Source organism: Amblyomma maculatum, chromosome 1 (genome assembly GCF_055883805.1).
Source record: "Amblyomma maculatum isolate TAMU_Amacu chromosome 1, ASM5588380v1, whole genome shotgun sequence".
Taxonomy (NCBI): Eukaryota; Metazoa; Arthropoda; class Arachnida; order Ixodida; family Ixodidae; genus Amblyomma; species Amblyomma maculatum.
Window position 1 is genome coordinate 297,834,961 of NC_139344.1, and position 19,029 is coordinate 297,853,989.

Consider the following 19,029-nt stretch of genomic DNA (forward strand, 5'->3'; position numbering starts at 1 on the left):
GGCATCGCACCAGAATAAAAATTCAAACGCGACGCAAAATTCACGCGACACGCCTGCCTTGTGCCCTGTGCCGCCCCCTCCAACCGCTGCGACGGCTGCACACCTGCTGCAAGTAGCGCCATCTATAGCTTTCATCGCTCCGCTGTGCGCTTCGCCGGCTCCCGCCCGTCACACTGCCCCCTTCTAGACACCATACAAATACTATCCAAAGAAAATCTAGCAAGGGCCACCTATCACCAGCGCTACGTGTACCTATTTTTGTAAACAAGTGTTTTGTACTGCAAGGCATGCTATCACATAAAAAAAAAAAAAAAATGATGTGAGCTATAAAATTAAGGAGGTTAATTTTTCAAACATCAAGGACTGAATAAAAATGGAAAAAGCTGCATTTCTTTTACGCTTTCTATGGGCTGGCAATGACTTGGGACATTAGGTTATGTATTTCATTCACAGAGCAGATTCTATAGCATTTCGATGTTCCAGCATCTGTAAATGTTACTAATTCTGGCAGTCTTGGGCTCCACTGCGGCGTTATGAAATTCAAAATCTAAGGCTGCTGCGCTTTTCCCAACCTACTGATACCTGAAATAAATTTCACATGTACCACCTCCAGTTGTATTAGCTGAAACACAAAAGCCATAAAAGACGCACCTCCCACACTATCTAACGAGGAAAGTGAGTCTGTCGATGAGACAGCATAACAGCAAACCTGCTATACACGAATGGCTTAACAAAATATCGAAAACTTTCAAGAGCAGCAAAAAAAAAGAAAAACTTACGAGATACATCCAATAAAAGCATGCGGTGCTTAAAACACAGTGCTGAAGTATTGCTCCAAAATCACAAGTGCCACCATGGCCCTTTTCACAGTGCAACACAGTAGCAGTGGTGCATTGTCACAAACGGTCCCCTCTGCGTTATGGGGATACTTCATCACATGGGCAGTGACCCGTGCGGTGAAGCGTCCTCAAACCGCAACGGTGCAGCATACTCAAAGAGTGGAGGAAGCACGTGAATGCAAGAGATAAAAATATGAGTAGACTTGTCACCACTACATGACATCTGTAGGAGGCGCTGTCCTTTGAGATCTGGTTTATACCAGTGGCGTAGCCAGAAATTTTGTTCGGGGGGGGGGGGGCTCACGTTGCAGCGCATCCTCCTCCATATAGAATTTGTCGATGGATCAAATATGATTAATTCCAGCCAATAGCCATTGTGTATTAGGTGCTGCAAACGAATTCTTGAATGCCACGCAGTACGCACTGCCAAGACAAATGTAAAATATTAACTTTATTATAAAAGAACATATATGTATGTGACAAACATTGTGGCAGAAATAACTGACATCAATGCTTCCCTGATTCTGTCTGTTGAATAAGTACAGAAAATATTAAACGAAATCTAGAACTATATCAGTTCGAAACCAGCAAAGAAGTGCATACCGCTGATATGAAAACGTAAAGGCCAAGAAATGAACACTTTGAAATGAGGTCATTTCCCTGGCGTTACTTCTCAGAAGTTCACCCGCCTGCTTCGAGAAGTCGGCGAGCAGGGTCAATGCTGATCGGCGACACGCCTCCGAACTTTTAGACAAAAGATCAGGTTCCCGTGGTCGTCGCCGCGGGTGCCAATAGGATTAAGGTCTGAAAGAGCAGCTCCTCTCCGTCTCCATCGCGAAAAAAGAGGGGGGGGGCTTGGGCGGCGCAGTAGGAGACAAAGGATCACTCCGCCACCGTCGGCGCCGCTTCGGTGCCTTTGGTCACGGTCGCTCACCGGCGCCCGCAAGGTCAGTTTCTGTTTTAAGGGGGATTAAGGTCTGAAAGGGCAGCTCGTCTCCGTCTCCATCCCGAAAAAGGAGGTGGCGGGGAGGGGGCTTGGGCGCCTCATCAGGAGACAAACGGTCACTCCGCCGCCATCGGCGCCGCTTCGATGCCTTTTGGTCGCGGTCGCTCACCGGCGTCCGCAAGATGCGCAGGGCGGCGTAGAGCGGTGTAGGAAAAAAAACGAGGTGCAATAAAAAAACCAAAATGCTCCTGGGCCAATGTTCAGCTCCTTCTCTTCGGCGCGTAGGAAGAAGCGTGAAAACGGAAAAAAAAAAAAAAAAAAAAAAAAAACAACCACAAACAAAAAGCGCAACCACGGAGAGAGCATAGTGTACGGGGAGAAGGGCGAGGGAGTACCACTAAGAGCTGCTACAGCACGGTGAGGATTCGCAGAAGGCACGAGAAAAAAGAAAGCCCCAAAAGAGAGACACAGGGATTTTGAGGAAGCGGGGAGTCGAAGGCGAGTTAAATACCGCCTTTGAAACACTCAGCGGGAATGGAAACCTGTCTTGTTTCGTCGTCCACCCCCACCTCCGCGGCCGGCGCGAGTTGACGCGACAAGCCCGCTCGCTATCTAAACGCCCTTGAAACTTAGTGCTCGGAAATGGTTCCTGGCTTTACGTGACTCCGTCTGCATGGGCGTTGCTACGAAATGTAGCCCCCAAGTTCGTAATGTTCATGCCGAAATGTATTTTCGAACGAACCGGAAAAAGATATTGTAGACAAAACCCAGAATGCTTTCGAGCGCCGGTGGTTGTTTTGGACGGCGGTGCATGACAGCACGAAAACATTTCAAGGGGGGGGGGGGGCTGAAGCCCCATAAGCCCCCCCCTGGCTACGTGCCTGGTTTATACCCCTTCAACCGAAGACCTCAGCATTGTTGCTGTTGCCCTGGGGAGCAGCCTGCAGGTCACCGAGCCGGCTGCCAACTTCAAGGGCTCCTTCCCGAACGTGGTCTACTGCCGAACCCCGTCGACCTCGGAAGAAGGCTCCAACATTGACAATAGGTCCGTTCGATTCGCCTGCACTACCTGAACTGGTTCTCGCGGTGCTGCACTTTGCCATTCGTTTCAGCAATGCAACATGGCGCCCTCTGCACGACGCCATTCGTTTCAAAAAAGTTCCGACGTCGTGCAGGTCTAGTTCAGAAAAAGTTCACGAAAACTGTGCACTTACTCAGAGCTCAGTGCCAAAGTACTGCAGGCCGTGCCATAGCCGTGCGAGCAACCGCAATTGACGCAGACGACGGCTTACTGGTTCTGATTGACAGCGAGGAGACTCGCATTACTCCAATCATCGACGAAAACGGTACTCGAGTTCGCCAAGGGGACGGCTACGCGTACTCGACACCAGGTATGTTGACTAAAAAGCAAACACGTGCATGCGACATGATGCACGTTGTTGTAAAAACCGCGTAACTTGTGTAGCTTGGTATGTGAACTTTTCACGCGTGTTCAGCACAAGAACACGTACGTTTCGCGCTAGCTGCTGCGAAATGCACATGCACTGAAGCTGGAATGCATTTTTTTTTTTTCTGATTTCACCTAGGCATGGAGTTCCTGTCATACCTTCTCTGCCTATGTGCGAGTCTGCTCGCTGTTTTTGCCGGCTCGAGAGACTAAAAAATTAGTAAGTAGGAAACAGAATATTGGCTGCCGTCCGATTTCGTGCTATCCTTGTGCTGTCTCGAGCAAGCATACTCGAACCAAACAAAGAAAACGCAATGCGAACTGCTCGACTTGTACTTTTGCAGTGACTGCAAGCACAACACGATGTTTACAGGTTCGCCATTTTCACCTTTTTACAGATGGAACGATGCCAGCGAAGATCGAACTGCGCAGCGTCAAGATCAAGACTCCGAACCAGAGCACCAGGGAAACATCCTTGGACCGGAGCTATGGCCGCCACGAAAGACTCGTTTTTTAATTTCAAAATATAAGGAGTTAAAGGACCTTCTCAGGAAGAAGGGTGGATTTCGGTAAGGTCTATTTTATTGTATTGTCAGCAAACAGGGAACAAAGCCAAAAAGGTTGATATAAGCATGGTGTCAGATGCGCTAGAATTAAACTGTAGTCTAGAGTTTGACGAAACATCGTCTGGTCAGGTGGTGACATAATGAAGAAGTAAGGTCACTGACCAAGTCAAAATCTAATACATTTAATAAAACATGCCGTTTCGGAAGCCCTACGGCTTCCTTGTTCACAAGGACTTGGTCAGTGACCCTACTTCTTCATAATAGAATTAAACTGCGTGCTTGTACAAAACTTACAAATGGCAGGAATTATTTGGCACCAAAGCAGAAATTTTCATGCATCATTTATTTTCCTGTAAGGATGTATCTCCATGCGACTAGGTATAGTAGAGTATCATTACTTGCAAATGAAATAAAACATAAGGAAAAGTTTACAGAGTGCAAAGTTCAGATAAAGTCCTTGCAAGACCTCAGCTCATCCCGTACACTTTCTTTTCCCCTTGGTTTTTCACGTTTCCTTAAGCACAAAAAAATCCCTCTGGCAGGCAATAGCGGATGCCATTATTGCAGAATTCGGAGAAGCAATGACGGCGCTTCAGATTGAAAATAAATGGAAGAGTCTGGAGCGGTCATACAAAAGGGCCAAGAACAAAAACTCTGCATCTGGCCACTCTCGTGTGTCATGCGAGCATGAAGAGTAAGTGCGAACAGCAAGTGATGCCGAAGCTGCGGACAGTACCGAAGTAGACTTAGGCCTAACCGGATCGCCGACGAGTGAATGCATTCTGGACAGCAGCCACATTCGGCGCGACACCGAAATATTGCAGCGTACGGAGTTGTTGCAGAGAGAAATGGAAGCCCAAGAAAAGCTACAAGTTCTTTCTTCAACACCGGCCACCAAGCGAAAGATGGATTTTTTCACTCGCGCTGACGATGTTACGGCCGCGCCATCGGACATCGAGACGGGCTTCGTTGTCATCAGTTTGGACTCAATGAACGCGTTGATGTCGTTTGTGAAGTGCAAGGTGTGCAGCGGTAGCGTCACGGTAGGGAAAGGTGAACGTGAATATGGCCTCGCCATAAAGATTATTATCGAGTGTGCGTGCTGCGGTGATGTTGCGTCGGCGTGGAGCTCGCCCCGTGTGAACGGAAAAAAGAAGTGCAACCCGTTCGTTGTGAACGTCCTTGCTGCGCGCGCGATGCAAGCCACCGGGAATCGACAAACGGCACTCAATGACGTTTTTGCGACCATGAACATTTCGCACTGTGGCCTCCACAACAAAACTTGGCAAAGGTATGTGAAGAAGCTGGCGCCCGCGGCAGCTCTTGCTGCCGAGAAGCAAACGTCTCTGTGCGCGCCATCGGTCCGGGATCTATATGATAAATTGCAGGTTGCAAATCCCGGAAACATTGCTGTGTCATACGACGGTTCCTGGATGATGCGCGGCCACTCGTCCCATATCGGCGTCTGCACGGTCATCAAGCTGTTTACAGGACTGGTTCTCGATTACGTGGTCCTGAGTAATTTTTGCGCTGGTTGCGAGCGTGCCCCAAGCGAAGATGACCCGGCATACAAGGCTTGGAAGGAGACCCATGCATGCCAGATAAACACCACCAAGAAGGCTGGTGAAATGGAAGTTGAGGCTGCTCTCACCCTCTTCCAGAGATCACTGCAACGGCACAACCTGAGAACACCACCCTACTCTCAGATGGTGACAGACCACTGCCGAGCAGTGGCATCTGCAAACAAGTGCAAGACCACTGTGGACATGCAGCACGCTTTCAAAAAACGTCATTTGGGTGGCAATAGTCAGTCTGACTACATCCCTGGTGCCTTCTAGTCACTTACATTGCAAAATATTGCAATATTTTCTCTACATTTTTGATTAAAAAAGAGCCAATCTCTTTTTTCTCGTTTTCTCAAAACACCGATTCTGAACTTCTTGCTTATTTGCAGAAGCGATATCTCTGCCTTCAATGGAGGTAGAACCATAATTTTTGTTGTGGCATGTAGCTAAAAGTGCAAAGCACACAATTTTAAGAGCAGATTTTGCAATTTACGTTTTAAAAATTTTTAAATTTTGCTCTAGGTCAGACAGTAGGGCACCCACATTTGAATGGTGGACTTTGAAATGCTATAATATCGCTAATATTTGTTTTATCAAAAAAGTGCTCCTAACATTGTATACATTATGCTTTCTAGTACCTAGCATAGTGTCAATATGAATTTTTTTTTTTAGTGTGGTTACTTTTTCATTGTTTCTGCAAATTGTGAACAATTAATTTCATCTATCTTGTGAACTAATTGGCCAATTGGAAAAATAGTTACATATTCGAAATCAACGCAAGAAACTGAATCAGACTACCTAGCTTTATCAAGTTTGGTCGAAAATTAAGAAACATAGCTTTAAGAGCCATGTCCCCCCTTAAGGCCAGCTCGCTCACATGAAAGCGATTAAGCGATCTCAGCGACGAGCGGCAGCGACAGAGCGAAAAATTTCCAACTTGTTCGAACTGCGTCCTTCTACCGTTCGAGCCACTGCGGTAGCTCAAAACAAGGTTACTGTGTAGCCGCAGCAGAAATCGCGAGCGTTTTCGCTTGCATGTCGCACTCCGTTTCGGTCGTCTCATCCACAGCTCATTTCTTGGCAGCGTGTCAAGATGCTGCGCAGCGATAACGTCGCGGAGTGTTTATCTTTTGATAGCTCCTGTGGCGGCGGGGAGCGAACTTGGCAGACTGCGCGTGATGGCTTAATTGCACAAGCCTGGTTCGATTTATCACGCCGCGCTTGGGGCGGGCGTAGCCCACTGCCACAAAATCATTGGAAAGCGTGATACAGTAGCTGCAAATGCTGTTTGAAGCGAAAAATGCTAAAAGCCGGTGTCATGATAGCAGCTGACCGCGTGCTTTCGTTGATTCATACATGCAAAAATAAACGACTCCCGCAAAAAAAAAAATGCCGCTTCGTAATGCCATATCTTACACTACACCGCGCTTACAGCACAACGATAAAATAGACTCTCGCAAAAAAAATAATAATAATCTGCCACTTCTTGACTTCCGCAGGTGCCATAGCCACGTCAGCCGCCGCGCGCAGAGGGTTCGCAATACAGAAAGCGTCCGACGTTCTGTTTTCGTCTGAAAATGGGCTGAGCTGGCTTGACGCATGCGTAGCGCGTGCTACTGCGAACGAAGGCCGGGAAAGAGGAAGGAGAGAGATAGCTCGGCAAAAGAATGGGCACACCCTTACGCTTCGCTCTGTCGCGTTTTTCCCCTCTTGTTCCCACCGGTTCTCTCTGGTTCATTCACGCACATGGCTTGCAAACGTCACGTGCTGGCGTGCGGGAAACGACAACCGCAAATGCGCGCGCCTTTAGGGAATGGGCGCGGCGCTGCCCTAGCCGAACTGTCCCCTCTCATTACTTCCGCGCGTGGCTTGAAAACATCACACGGCAAACAGCCAAGGGCGATGCGATCGTCTTTGGGAAAGGCACACTTTCCAGTGCGTGGTGCGGAAATCGATATATCGAACGACCGATGGAATTGAGTTTGATATATGACGCGGCTTGCCAATACTTTTGCATGGGACTTTCAAGGGGATATTCCGTGAGTTCAATATAACTAAAATTCGATATATCCGGGTTCGACTGTATTCGTTATATGGAGTTTTTAGATACACGCACTTCAATGGGGGCAGCGGTGGGAAATTGAAAAACTTCGTAATATTGAGGAATTCACTACGTGGAGGTTCGTTACACAGAAACTCAATTGTATTAAAACAAAGTTAAAATCAAATAGAACATTTTTCAAATACTGACAAGTTAAATTACAAATAAAATATTCAGCAATACATGGCCAGAAAAAAAAAAAGAAATTTATTAGAGGTGTGAGAATATCAAATTTTAATGGAGGAGTAATGTCAGTGGTTGGTTAATGGTGAGGCAAGGCACTTGCAGCAGAAAGCAACAAGATGACTCACAAGACAGACACAAGAGTGGCAAACCCAGGTGCAATGCTCCCTCACGACCCCTAAAGATGGAATGCAATCTGAAATTGGGCATTGATGACAACATGCTTTACCGCCAAGAACAGCGGGCACCAAAACAAAATCATGCTGCACAGAGCTGGTTGGTGCCCAACAATTGTATGTTTCTAGATTCTACTATGGTGAGTTGCGGACTGCCCAGTGGCTAGACACACAAACATGTCACGACGCATGCTCTTGAGGACTGTCAGCACATTATCAAGTGCAAGATACTGCCATATGGCAATGTCGTAATGCTTCACTGCTAGTGACACTTATGAGGTTTGATCGAATAGTTTCAAAAGGTCACCTGGGAGGATCGGTGGAGAGCCGATAGCTACGCTTCTTCCCAAACCGTTCCTGGGCTTTGATGAGGGGCCGCACAATGCGCTTCTTGTAGGGACGACAGCCTGGGCCCATCTCTAGGCTTTGCTCGCGTCTGCAGTGAGACCAGCTGTCAGCAGACCAGAGAGGGGGCAACAAGGATCAACTGACCGAATGATCTCCCGCTCTCGCTGCTCCAGCTGCAGCAAGCAGGCAGTGAACTCCATGTAGAGGTTGTTGGTGCGTTCCAATTTGCGCTCGTAGTGCAGTCGGATGTCCTGGGCGTGGCGCAGCTCCTCGCGGCGCCGCCGAATAAGCTCCTGCTCCCCCTGCGGCCCATGCTGACTGTCCTGCTTGATACTTTGCATGTAGCGCCGAATTTCCTCCTTCCACCCAGCTTGTGCTGCAAAGTAGCTCTCCTTGGATGTGCTGAGAATCTCAACAGCAGCTATGTCTAGATGCATCAGGATATGCCGGAAGGCGGGCCGGTTCCGTGGCTTGGGGCTCCTGCACAAGCAAAAACGCTGGACAACGTGCCTCTAGAGATCTGACAATGCAGTGGAAGAAATTTCAACCACCCGGGGTTCTTTAATGCCTCCATCCAAATACAGCAGTGCCCTAAACACCAGAGCGTGGGAGCATCATTACTTGAATCAATTTCTGCAAGGCTTGCAGCCTCGAAGTGCAAGAAAGGCTATTTTTGTTCAGCATGTCAGTAGGCAGTGGTCACAATTACACAATTTCCAGTGTGCACACTCACTGTCTTGATGCTCAGTGCTAACATGACTTACATGTTTGCTCTGATGACGTGTACCATGAGCAAAGCACAACACCAGTGTCTCACGGGCCTTTACTGGGAACTTACTGTCAACGCATGCCTGTTCTGAGTGTTATGCAGATACACTCAGAGTAGAACCCCACACTAAAAATGCACAAGTGGCCCCTAAATTAGGTGTTGGCAGCGCCAGCAAGCAATGCATTTCAAATAGTTACATGCAATAATATGTGTACTGAAGCCACTTTTTTTCCCAGCAAAGTTGACGTCACTTTGGGGTGGAGAGTTCATAAAACGGGAAAAGATTTTTCTTTCGCAAGGGGTGAAACTCCATATCACTAGGCAGATAATACAGAACCTGTCTCAACCTTACCTTCAGTAACTAAATCATTTTTCAGATTCCAATGAGCTGCACAATATTTTGAGCTTAAGAAACCATCACACACCTCAAAGGACATATTCACCAGGGTGTCGAACCGAAATTTTTTCGGGTTCCGGTCGGGTTCGGTTTCGGCTCCGGAGACCCATTCCGTTCCAATTTTTTAATCAAAAGGGTTCAAACGGGTTCAGAAATAAACAAAAAAACTTTAGATGTATTTTTTTTTCTATCCACATTTTAATACTGAGTTTTCTTTCCTGTTCTATTATATAACAAAAGCAAGAATATTTATGTAGTAGCTTGGTATATTGTCTTTATCGTCAGATGTGATGGGCTCCAGTGTATTGTGAATGAGTGGACCGACGATTAGAGTAGGACTGGAAGAAATAATTATTATTTTCATTGGCGCACAACCAACAAAGGTATTGTGCATCAAAGTTAAAAGAAAATGCTTCCTGCTGCGCTTTCGAGGTACAAAAATTTCATATGATTTTTAGTTTAAAACGAAACCTGGTCTAGTAGATGTACAACAATATTTCGTCCAGCTCCCACTAAAGAACTTTGGAATCAGATTCAGGTCGAACGAAGCGCACACCCAAGACTAGCTATGAATATGGCATATGTGTGACTATATGTATATCGCACAACACGCGGACGCCTTTCCATTTCGCGTTTCTATGGAGGTGAAACGCAAAGGCACCAAAGTGTTATGGCCCGACAGGCGCTGACTTAAGTCCCCTCAGACACATATTGGGGTTGCAGTCGTTATTGTATTTGCCAGAGAAGCGGACTAATACGACCACAGTCTTGTTTTGTGCCGTAGTTGCCTGCATAGGCACGCCATATAATTTCTTAACCACTTTGAAGTAGACTGTCATGTTTAGTCGCATAATTTACAAGCATGACATGACATCATGGCTGCTCGCAAATATTTTATTATGTGCTGAGTAAATGCTGCCAACTTTTTTATTTGGCAGCACCGAAAGACCGAAGGAAGAGGACATTATCGAGGGTTGTTCGATTACAAGACAGGATATACAGTAGAGCCCCGTTGTTAAATTCCTCACTGCTGCGTTTTCCCGGCTGTTACGCCGCTTTCATCCGGTCCCGGCATTGCTCCGTAGGATCTAATGTATTGGGATACTCGTTGTTAAGTTGTAGCTGTGAAAACGTTCCCGCATGACACGTCGCAACTGGTCACCGCAAACCTACCTGAGGCAACGCTATAATGCTCTAGAATATTGGGCAGTGTGACGACCGGCGCCGGAGAGCGGGCCGCTTTTGCGATGACAAGAACCGACTCCCGCGAGAGGGCGTGACGTGCAACAGGGGTGCCACGTTCGCCACTCTGCGCGTAGTGGCCGCGGGATAGCGGGGGTACAGAGGAGGGTTGCGGTTCTCTTTGGAGCGATTTTCAGACGCTACGCAATTAGTGTGATAATTAATAAAGAGGCTACTTATTTCAGATGCTTAAACTGATCCCTGCCATTCTTTTACGTCTATCGGGAGACATCGTGCACGCTTGGGTAGTCCGGAGCAGCGCACGATGTTTCAATCGCTATCAAACTCTCAACATTTCTTCCTGTGGACAGTTACAAATCGTCCAGATGAGCAATTTGTACTTAATGTTTGCAATGAAGCGTGGTGTTTTGCATTCGTTCTTCCCGTAAGGGAATAAAGGCTGCTGCCCAGGAGTGCTATTAACACGCGGAGAAAAGCAGTGCACATGCGAATCAAAGCTTGTGCTTTGTAAGGCCTCTTTAGGAACACCTATTTTTTACAAACCTTATTTACGAACACCTGCTTACATTTTGCAGCTTGCGCTTATTAATACACAACAACGTTTATCTTAAATCGTCAGTAATCTGTAATATATCTCTTTAATCGGTGTTCTTTATGTGCCCTAATCACCGCTTATAGAAATTACAAATACAGTGTGCGAGCAAAACAAATTTATTCACTACCGTACTAATTTAAAGCACTGTGGTATTTACCGGCAAAAAAAAAAAAGAAATAAAGGTATACGCGACTCAAGCATTTATTCTTTGTTCGTGATTAACAATTACGTATATCACGGACATTTGTTTGCGTGCCACTAACCAAAGGGTGAACCAGCTGCTTAGATGAAAACAAAAACAAAAAGTCAAGTACAGCTAGGGCATTACTTCAAATAAAATATGAAAAATTAAACCCGTCACATACGTAAAACGTTCATAGTGGACACTTGAGTGCGGACGCTTTACTGGCATCAAATGGTACAGAGCAAACAAACAGAAATAAAAGCAGTGATAATTGCGCGTCGAATTGGCAGGTATGATGCAGTTCTTGGCACGCACCGAGAGAAAGCGGAAAAATGCGAAAAAGATGACGAGCACCTAATACGCAAGCAATTAATATAATGCAGAAATGAAATGCGGACATAATGCGTGTTTATTCTTTGAGTGTGTGGTATGAAATATGAGTAATCGACTGGATATACTTGCAACTACTGCTTACCGGACTATATATAATCGGGCTACTTGCCGCGAGTGCTCTTTGCAGTACTAACCAGACTATAATTGTTAACAAGGTTGATATTACACGTGAAATACTTCCAAGGGAATTTATTATTTTCCCTTTGGGAACTCTTGTCGTGATTCGCTTACTTCGCAAAGAGTGAAGCCGCAAAAACACATTAAATTTCATTGCTTCAAGTGGGAGCTTTTCTGGTGCTCCAAGTAGGTAAACTTTTTGAACCTTCACATTTTACAGGAAGTTTGCAAAATTTGAAGTGCAAAGCAGTCGAAAAAGACCGAGCATCCGAGCCAAATTTTTGAGTAAATTGCGACCTAGCTTCGAACCTATGGCGCTATTTTTGTTCGTGGTGAGAAACCGTGCTGGCCTCACAACCTCTCTTTCGCAGAAGGATGATCTAGCGGAAGCGAATTAAGCGTACCCTATAGCCTTTGCATCCTCTATTTTCCGTCGTTATTTCTTTTTCAAAGCTATTCATTTTTTTTTTATTTTGTATGTACATAAAACAGGACTAGAGCGATCTTCTGGAGGCAATGACTTGCATATTACCGGTGGCTTGCGCACCCTAGAATGGAAACATTTTCTGGAACAATTAGGTCATTGTTAAACTATAACGCATTGAGATTAAATGTTTTAAGTATAGCGCACATCTCTGGGTATTTATAAAGCTACCTGTTATAACAATGTTTCAGCATATGGAGAGAAAAGAAAATGGTGTGTTCTTAGATTAGTGTACAGTTTCACAAATTGTTGTCTCTTAAATTTCGACGCTTATATCTTTATACACGTTCGATTGCAGCCTGTTTCTGCACTGCTTTCCTCTTCCCAGGCCTTCATTTGGTTCTTATGCTCGGTTGTTTCCTCTTTTTTTATTGTTTTTAATATATCTCCATTTTTCTTCGTCTTTAGCTGCCTGCTTTCTTCGTCGTGCGCCTGCCATGCCGCACAAAAATTCTGAACCTTTATTCACATTCGCGGTCGCTCTTTTCACGGCGCTGCGTGCCTTCCACCAACCCCTTTCTCCCTCCCTGGTAGGCGACACGTTTTATTTTTATTTTCCTGTGAAACCTTTACCTCCCACCTCTTCCACCTTTCCTGATCCACTGTGTTCCGTTATTCAGTAGCCAGCTGGCGTGATGTCGTTAGTTTTTCATGTCCTTACTTTACTATATCTCTACCTCCACGCGGAGTAGTCCACATTTAATTCATATCCAACTGAATGCCGACTTCTCTTGTGGCTTCAGTGACATACTGTAGTCGGCATAGTTGGCGTGAAAAACAACGGAATATACCATTTTGGACTGTTTTGATAATGGGGTTACTGTGACCAGTTTTAGTCAGCGCTCGAACGCACGTGTTGTATGTTTCACTTCATACATCCTGCCTCCACACAGCCCTCTTTTCAAAACGACTATATTTCTGGACGTGAATTAGGTGCTTTAGGAATGCTAAAGTAAGCTGTACAGCGAGTGAAGCGTGCTGTGTGAGTCGTACGCTGGCCCTCTCCAAGCTGTTTTCTTCGGAGCCAACTCCTGTCATGTTACTTCCCCGAGGTGTTGCCGACGGCCAAAATGGAAAATAAATTAGGTGATTGCTAACAGTACTGAGCACAGTTAACCGGCATATTTGTAAAATCTTGTCGCGAACAGCTCGAGACGACGCACAAGCAAACAAGAACGTACAGTCCGTGCGGTATCCGCCCCGCCACACAGCGCGCATACGCGGGCGCCTGGACGGCTGACACACCAGTTGCTGGTGGTGGCGCCCTCTGCGCTGCGGCGCCTCCGTTATCGCAAAAGCAGCCCCTCGCTCCCATGCATTTCGCGGCGCGACCGACACACTGCCCAATCTTCTAGAGCACTATAGCAACGCGTGCCAACCACCATTTTGACTTTTGAACAGTCTTGGCTAGGCTTGGCTATGGAACTAACTCAAGTTGGAGAGGCCGCAACTAGATGGCCATCTGCCTCGTGAACGTCGGCTAGGTGGCGTGCACCGCCACCGCCCGATTCAAAGGTTTCAGCTTCATCCATCCATCCATCCGTCGAACCAGTTTACGACAAAGCTGGTCGAGAACCAGTCGAACTAACCCTTGTCCTTTGTATCCGACGATCGTGATCTGACGTTCTTCGATGGCGTCGCGCAAGCGGAAGGCACTTTCCCTCCAGGAAAAGCTGGATGCACTCAACACTGTCGACAGGCAGCCAGTGCGGAAAAGAATTGATATTGCCGAAGACCTTGGTCTGCCACCATCGACGCTTAACAGCATTGTCTCAAAGCATGCCGAGATTGAAGGCAATGCAGTGCTTTTCGGCCCGAAAGCTAAGCAGGCTCATGGGGCCAAGTATGGAAACCTCGACAAGGCTCTTCTGACCTGGTTCAAGCACGCTCGCGCTGCCGGCATCAATTTTGATGGCAGCATTTTGCGCGAGAAGGCAGTGGACATCGCCGACAGACTGGGCATCACGGACTTTGCGGCGGCGAATGGCTGGATCGACCGTTTCCAGAAGAGGCACGGCATCGCGTACAAGACAGTAAGCGGTGAATCAGCAAGTGTGAACTTGGCAACAGTCGACAATTGGAAGGCCACACTATCTGCTATACTAATTGAGGGCTATGCGCCTCGTGACATCTACAACGCCAATGAAATGGGCTTTTTTTTTTCGGGTGCAGCCGTCGAAGTCCCTAAGCCTGAAAGGAGAAGCGTGTCATGGAGGTAAAAACAGCAAAGAGAGATTGACGGTGCTTCTTTGCTGCAACATGGATGGTTCCGATAAGTTAAAGCCATGGGTAATCGGCAAATATCGGAACCCGCGGTGCTTGAAGAACACTCGCCTGCTGCCATCAGTCGTGCGTGGATGGCATGTTCGTTGTTCGAAGAAGCCTGCGCCTAATGAGAGTGTATAAATTTTGTTACGTGTGCATTAAATGTCAGTTGAAGTCTAACGTGCTGTCCCGTCGGTACCTTTTGTCGCTGTCCTTTGTGTTTTTCCACGCTAGTTGCAATGTCACAGTCATTAACGAATACACACCAACTAGCCCAACTGTCTTCCATGATCATTGCGATGTCGTCGAACGACAGGTAAATGAAGTTTGAAGTTTATTCTTGGTTTCCTTATACAGAAATGATTTGCATGACATTAACAGATCCGTCATTTCGTTTTCGAGTTGTAAATGATTATATATTTATTTATCTAAATATGTAAACTATACTTAGGAATTATATGCTAGTATTTCACTAGGAAGCTAGGCTCTCAAATGGAGCAACTTTCTCCGTGAGCGGCGCTACCGCACAGTGCAGCGGCACCCGTTCAGGATGACACGATAGCCCCGCACCTGAAGTTGGTGATATGCATTCGACAGTATATTTTCCTTTGTTCTTGTCATCATTTTGCAAAGGCTGAATTTTCGGTATGTTTGTGATGTTTGCGGTGTGCAGTGGCGTTTTGGAAATAAACGAGAACAGCGCTTTACAAGCAACGATAAAAGAAAATGTAATAAAGGTAAGTTACCACCAAAAATGGGTCGGAACTGTACCGGAACCGGTTCAGAACGGATCCTCCCATTTGTTCCGGTTCGGGTTCAGCTTCAAGATGGCGGTTCGGTTCGGTTCCAGTTCCGGGCGAAAATTCGGGTTCGGTTCCAGTTCGACACCCTGATATTCACAACCAATATTACAGCCTTTCACGAGTTCAGTGTTTAGAAAAAATTGATGCCAAGCATACTACGGAGACCCTCTCCCCCCCCCCCTTTTTTTTTTCAATCTAATTTAGACCAACGTCCGTCAAGCTGTCCACTCACTAAACTCCACAACATTACAGGAGAGCTTCACATACTGCATTTAAAATGCATATACAGTTAAACCTCTATGTAGCAAGTTCCTCAGTTTTACCAAGTTTTTCAATTCCCCAAAATGCATTCTCTGCTGCTTTTGCTTTTAGAATGTGGCACTACAATAGTTCACGCTTAAAATCAGCGAAAAAAAATAAGGGGGACACTTAGGCTCCGCCATTAAAAGTATGAGGCAATAGCAAGCGCTTACTGACGATGCTTTTTCCCTATTATAATTTTTAAGAATTTTGTATTTGTTTTATATTTTGTTCGCTTATAGCTGGCCGAGTAATGACACCACTGGTAACCTCAGACGCCGCTTCTTGAAACTTTAAGTGTCCCAGTGCATGTTCAGTGGAATGCGCTGTTTGTGTTCGATGCAATCCCGCGGAACTCCACTGTTAAGGGTGTGACACAAAAGCATTTCACACACCTGGACAATGTTTTTTCACTTTTTTATGCTCTAAATTTTTATACACCCATACTTAGCATCAGCAAACTTTGCCTTTCAATTCTGAGCATTTTTACACCTTTGTACCCTGCTTTTTCCCAATATTTCATTTTTTTTTTTCAATTATTTAAATTTACTGATCAATATAACATTTTCAATTTCTTTAATCAACTTTATCAAGCATTGGGTCTTCATTCTAAGCATTTTAACCATTTTAACTACCCCTTTTTCAAATTGTTCAATTAATTGATCAATTACACACAATTTTTCAATTACCATCAGCAACCTATTGCCTTTCATTCTGAGCAACTTTACACCTTTGAAGCCCTCTTTTGCATTTTTTATTTTTTCTCAATTATTTAAATTAATCAATTCATCTATTACACACACTAAATTTTTTATTGGCATCATCAAGCATTGGCTGGTCTGGGCATTTTGACACCCTTGAAACCCTTTTTTTTTTCTCGAATTTTTTCATTTTATCTCTTTAATTCATAAATGAATAATTTCATAACTCGATATCGCCTATCACACATGAATTAATAATCAATCATTAGAACCACACATTACCATCATACAATTTTTATTACGCAGCCCCCCATTACTTCCGACACACAGTGCCAAGAACCAGAACTAATACTACAAAGCCAACGACATTTCAGCTGAACAACCTGCATAAGCTATCATTTAAAGGGATAGAAAAGTGGAATTTAGGCATCAAATTTTTTTCACCACAATAGAAAGTGTTCGGTGTCCGAGCAGTTACTGCAGAAAATTTTTACAGAGAATTTTTCGATCAGTGCATGTGCCTGTTTTTACGAAGTCTGATGCTGGAAACCATCAGCAGCAACCGTCTGGTCGTCAACAAAAAAAAAAAAAAAAAAGACATACTGAAAACAAATGTAAATTTCACCCACCAGACAATAATGAGACATTTTTAGTGCAGAGTAGCGTCCATTTCAGTTTTCACATTAAATGCTGTTATGGCACACTAACCTACGCCTCGTCGCCAAGTTTTACTCTATCACTGCTACAGTGCTCTAGAAGAATGGGCAGTGTGTCAACCGCGCTGCGAAATGCATGGGAGCAGGAGGCCACTTTTGCGATGACGGAAGCGCCGCAGTGAAGAGGGCGCCACCAGCAACTGTACTCGAATCTAAGAACAAACCTTATTTTTTTTCTTTCAATAAGCTAGAATTTCTTGTAACGGGTAGCTTTAAATACCCATGCAGAGATGTGCACCTTTAAGACATTTAATCTCAATGCATTATAGTTTGAAGGTTGTTCCAGAGAATGTTTTCATTCTACGTAGCTTTTATTCTGCGTGCTCAAGCAACCAGTAATATGCAAATCATTATTGCTTGCAGAAAATCGCTCTAGTCCTGTTTTGGTGCACAACATGAAAAAAATAAAAAGAATAGCTTTAAAAAGAAAAGAACGAATGAAAGATAGAGGACACAGAGGCTATAGTATGCGCTTAATATGCTTCTGCTAGATCATCATTATATCGTCAAAATGTTTAGTTTACTATATGGCAGGATATGCAGCACTTAAGGGACAGAACACTGGCCAAAATATGTCTCGAGATTATGGTGGAGATAAAAAGACCTATATAGTACAGATCGAGCACTACAATATCAAAGAAAAGAAGCTTTACAAATTCAATTTGCCATTGAAAATCACATAAAAACAACTGAGGCGCTATCTAGCGGAGAAACCCTATTACTTTCTGTGTAGTACCCCACGTGACTCAGTTCAGTTCAGTCGCTTAGTCGTGTCCGACTCTTCGTGACCCTATGGACCATACCACGCCACGCTTTCCGGTCTCTCACTATTTTCCTAACAACACATAACCTCATCTGCAGCGCCTCGAGGATGCCATCTAACCATCGCGTTCGCTGCCTACCCCTTCTCCGGTGACCCTCAACCTTGCCCAACATCAAATCTTTCTCCAGCGACTCCTCTCTTCTCATCAGATGACCAAAGTAGCTGAGCTTTAACTTTAGAATTTGACCCTCCAATGAGCAGTCAGGGTTTATGGTCGACAATATCGACTGATTTGATCTTCTGGCAGTCCAAGGAACTCTCAAGAGTCTCCGCCAGCACCACAATTCAAACGCGTCAATTCTTCGGCGGTCAGCCTTCTTCACAGTCCAACTCTCGCATCCATACATAACAACTGAAAAGACCATAGCACGAGTTATACGGATCTTGGTTGGCAGTCTAATGTCTCTGCTCTTTACTAGGCGGTCAAGGCTAGCCATGGCTCTCTTTCCCAGAAGCAGGCGTCTCCCAATTTCGTGACTGCAGTCTCCTTCCGGGGTAATCTTGGAGCCCAAGAAGAGAAAATCTGTCACAGCTTCCACTTCTTGTCCCTTGATGCTCCAGGACTTGATAGGAAAAGACACCATGATCTTTGTCTTTTTAATGTAAAGTTTAAGCCCAAACTCTCTTCTTGTACGCGCATCAGAAGTCTCTTGAGTTCCCCTTCACTTTCTGCCACTAAAGTGGTATAATCCGCATATCTAAGGTTGTTGATACGTTTTCCAGCGATCTTCACTCCAGCTGAAGGCTCGTCCAGACCTGCCTTCCTCATGATGCACTTAGTGATGTGACAACATGTCAGCAAAATATAGCGGATTTTCACAATTGCACACTTTTATTTTTTCTTCTAGGAGTGCTTGTCATAATTTATTATATTTTGAGCTCTATACACTGCGTTCTTAAATAAAAACCATCCCTCCTTTCGCACCGCGAGAGGCATGCCTTCAGGTTTTGCCACTAGATGGCACCACAGTGTTTGGAATTATGTGAATGAAGCGGTGATAGTGCCCACAAAAACTTTAGCCGACGAGGCGTGCGTTATTGTGCCGTAACAGCCTTGAGTGTGAAACTGAAAAGGACATTACTCTAAGCAAAAAAATGTCCAATTACT

General features: G+C 45.3%; 1 protein-coding gene across 4 annotated transcripts in view; it reads right to left on the reverse strand.

Annotated features, from left to right (window-relative positions):
* Window positions 1–19,029, reverse strand: part of LOC146206862 (mitogen-activated protein kinase kinase kinase 13-like) — a 135,250-nt gene that overhangs the window by 42,897 nt on the left and 73,324 nt on the right. For all 4 annotated transcript variants that reach the window (XR_014704551.1, XM_084591639.1, XM_084591638.1 and 1 more), the window contains 2 exons: window positions 8,316–8,651; window positions 8,131–8,259 (listed from right to left, as the gene is read on the reverse strand). Coding sequence is in view for 3 of the 4 variants with exons in the window: in XM_084591639.1 (XP_084447765.1) it covers window positions 8,131–8,259; window positions 8,316–8,651 (465 nt within the window). In the remaining variant the exon portion in view is untranslated. The remainder of the gene's footprint in view (window positions 1–8,130; window positions 8,260–8,315; window positions 8,652–19,029) is intronic.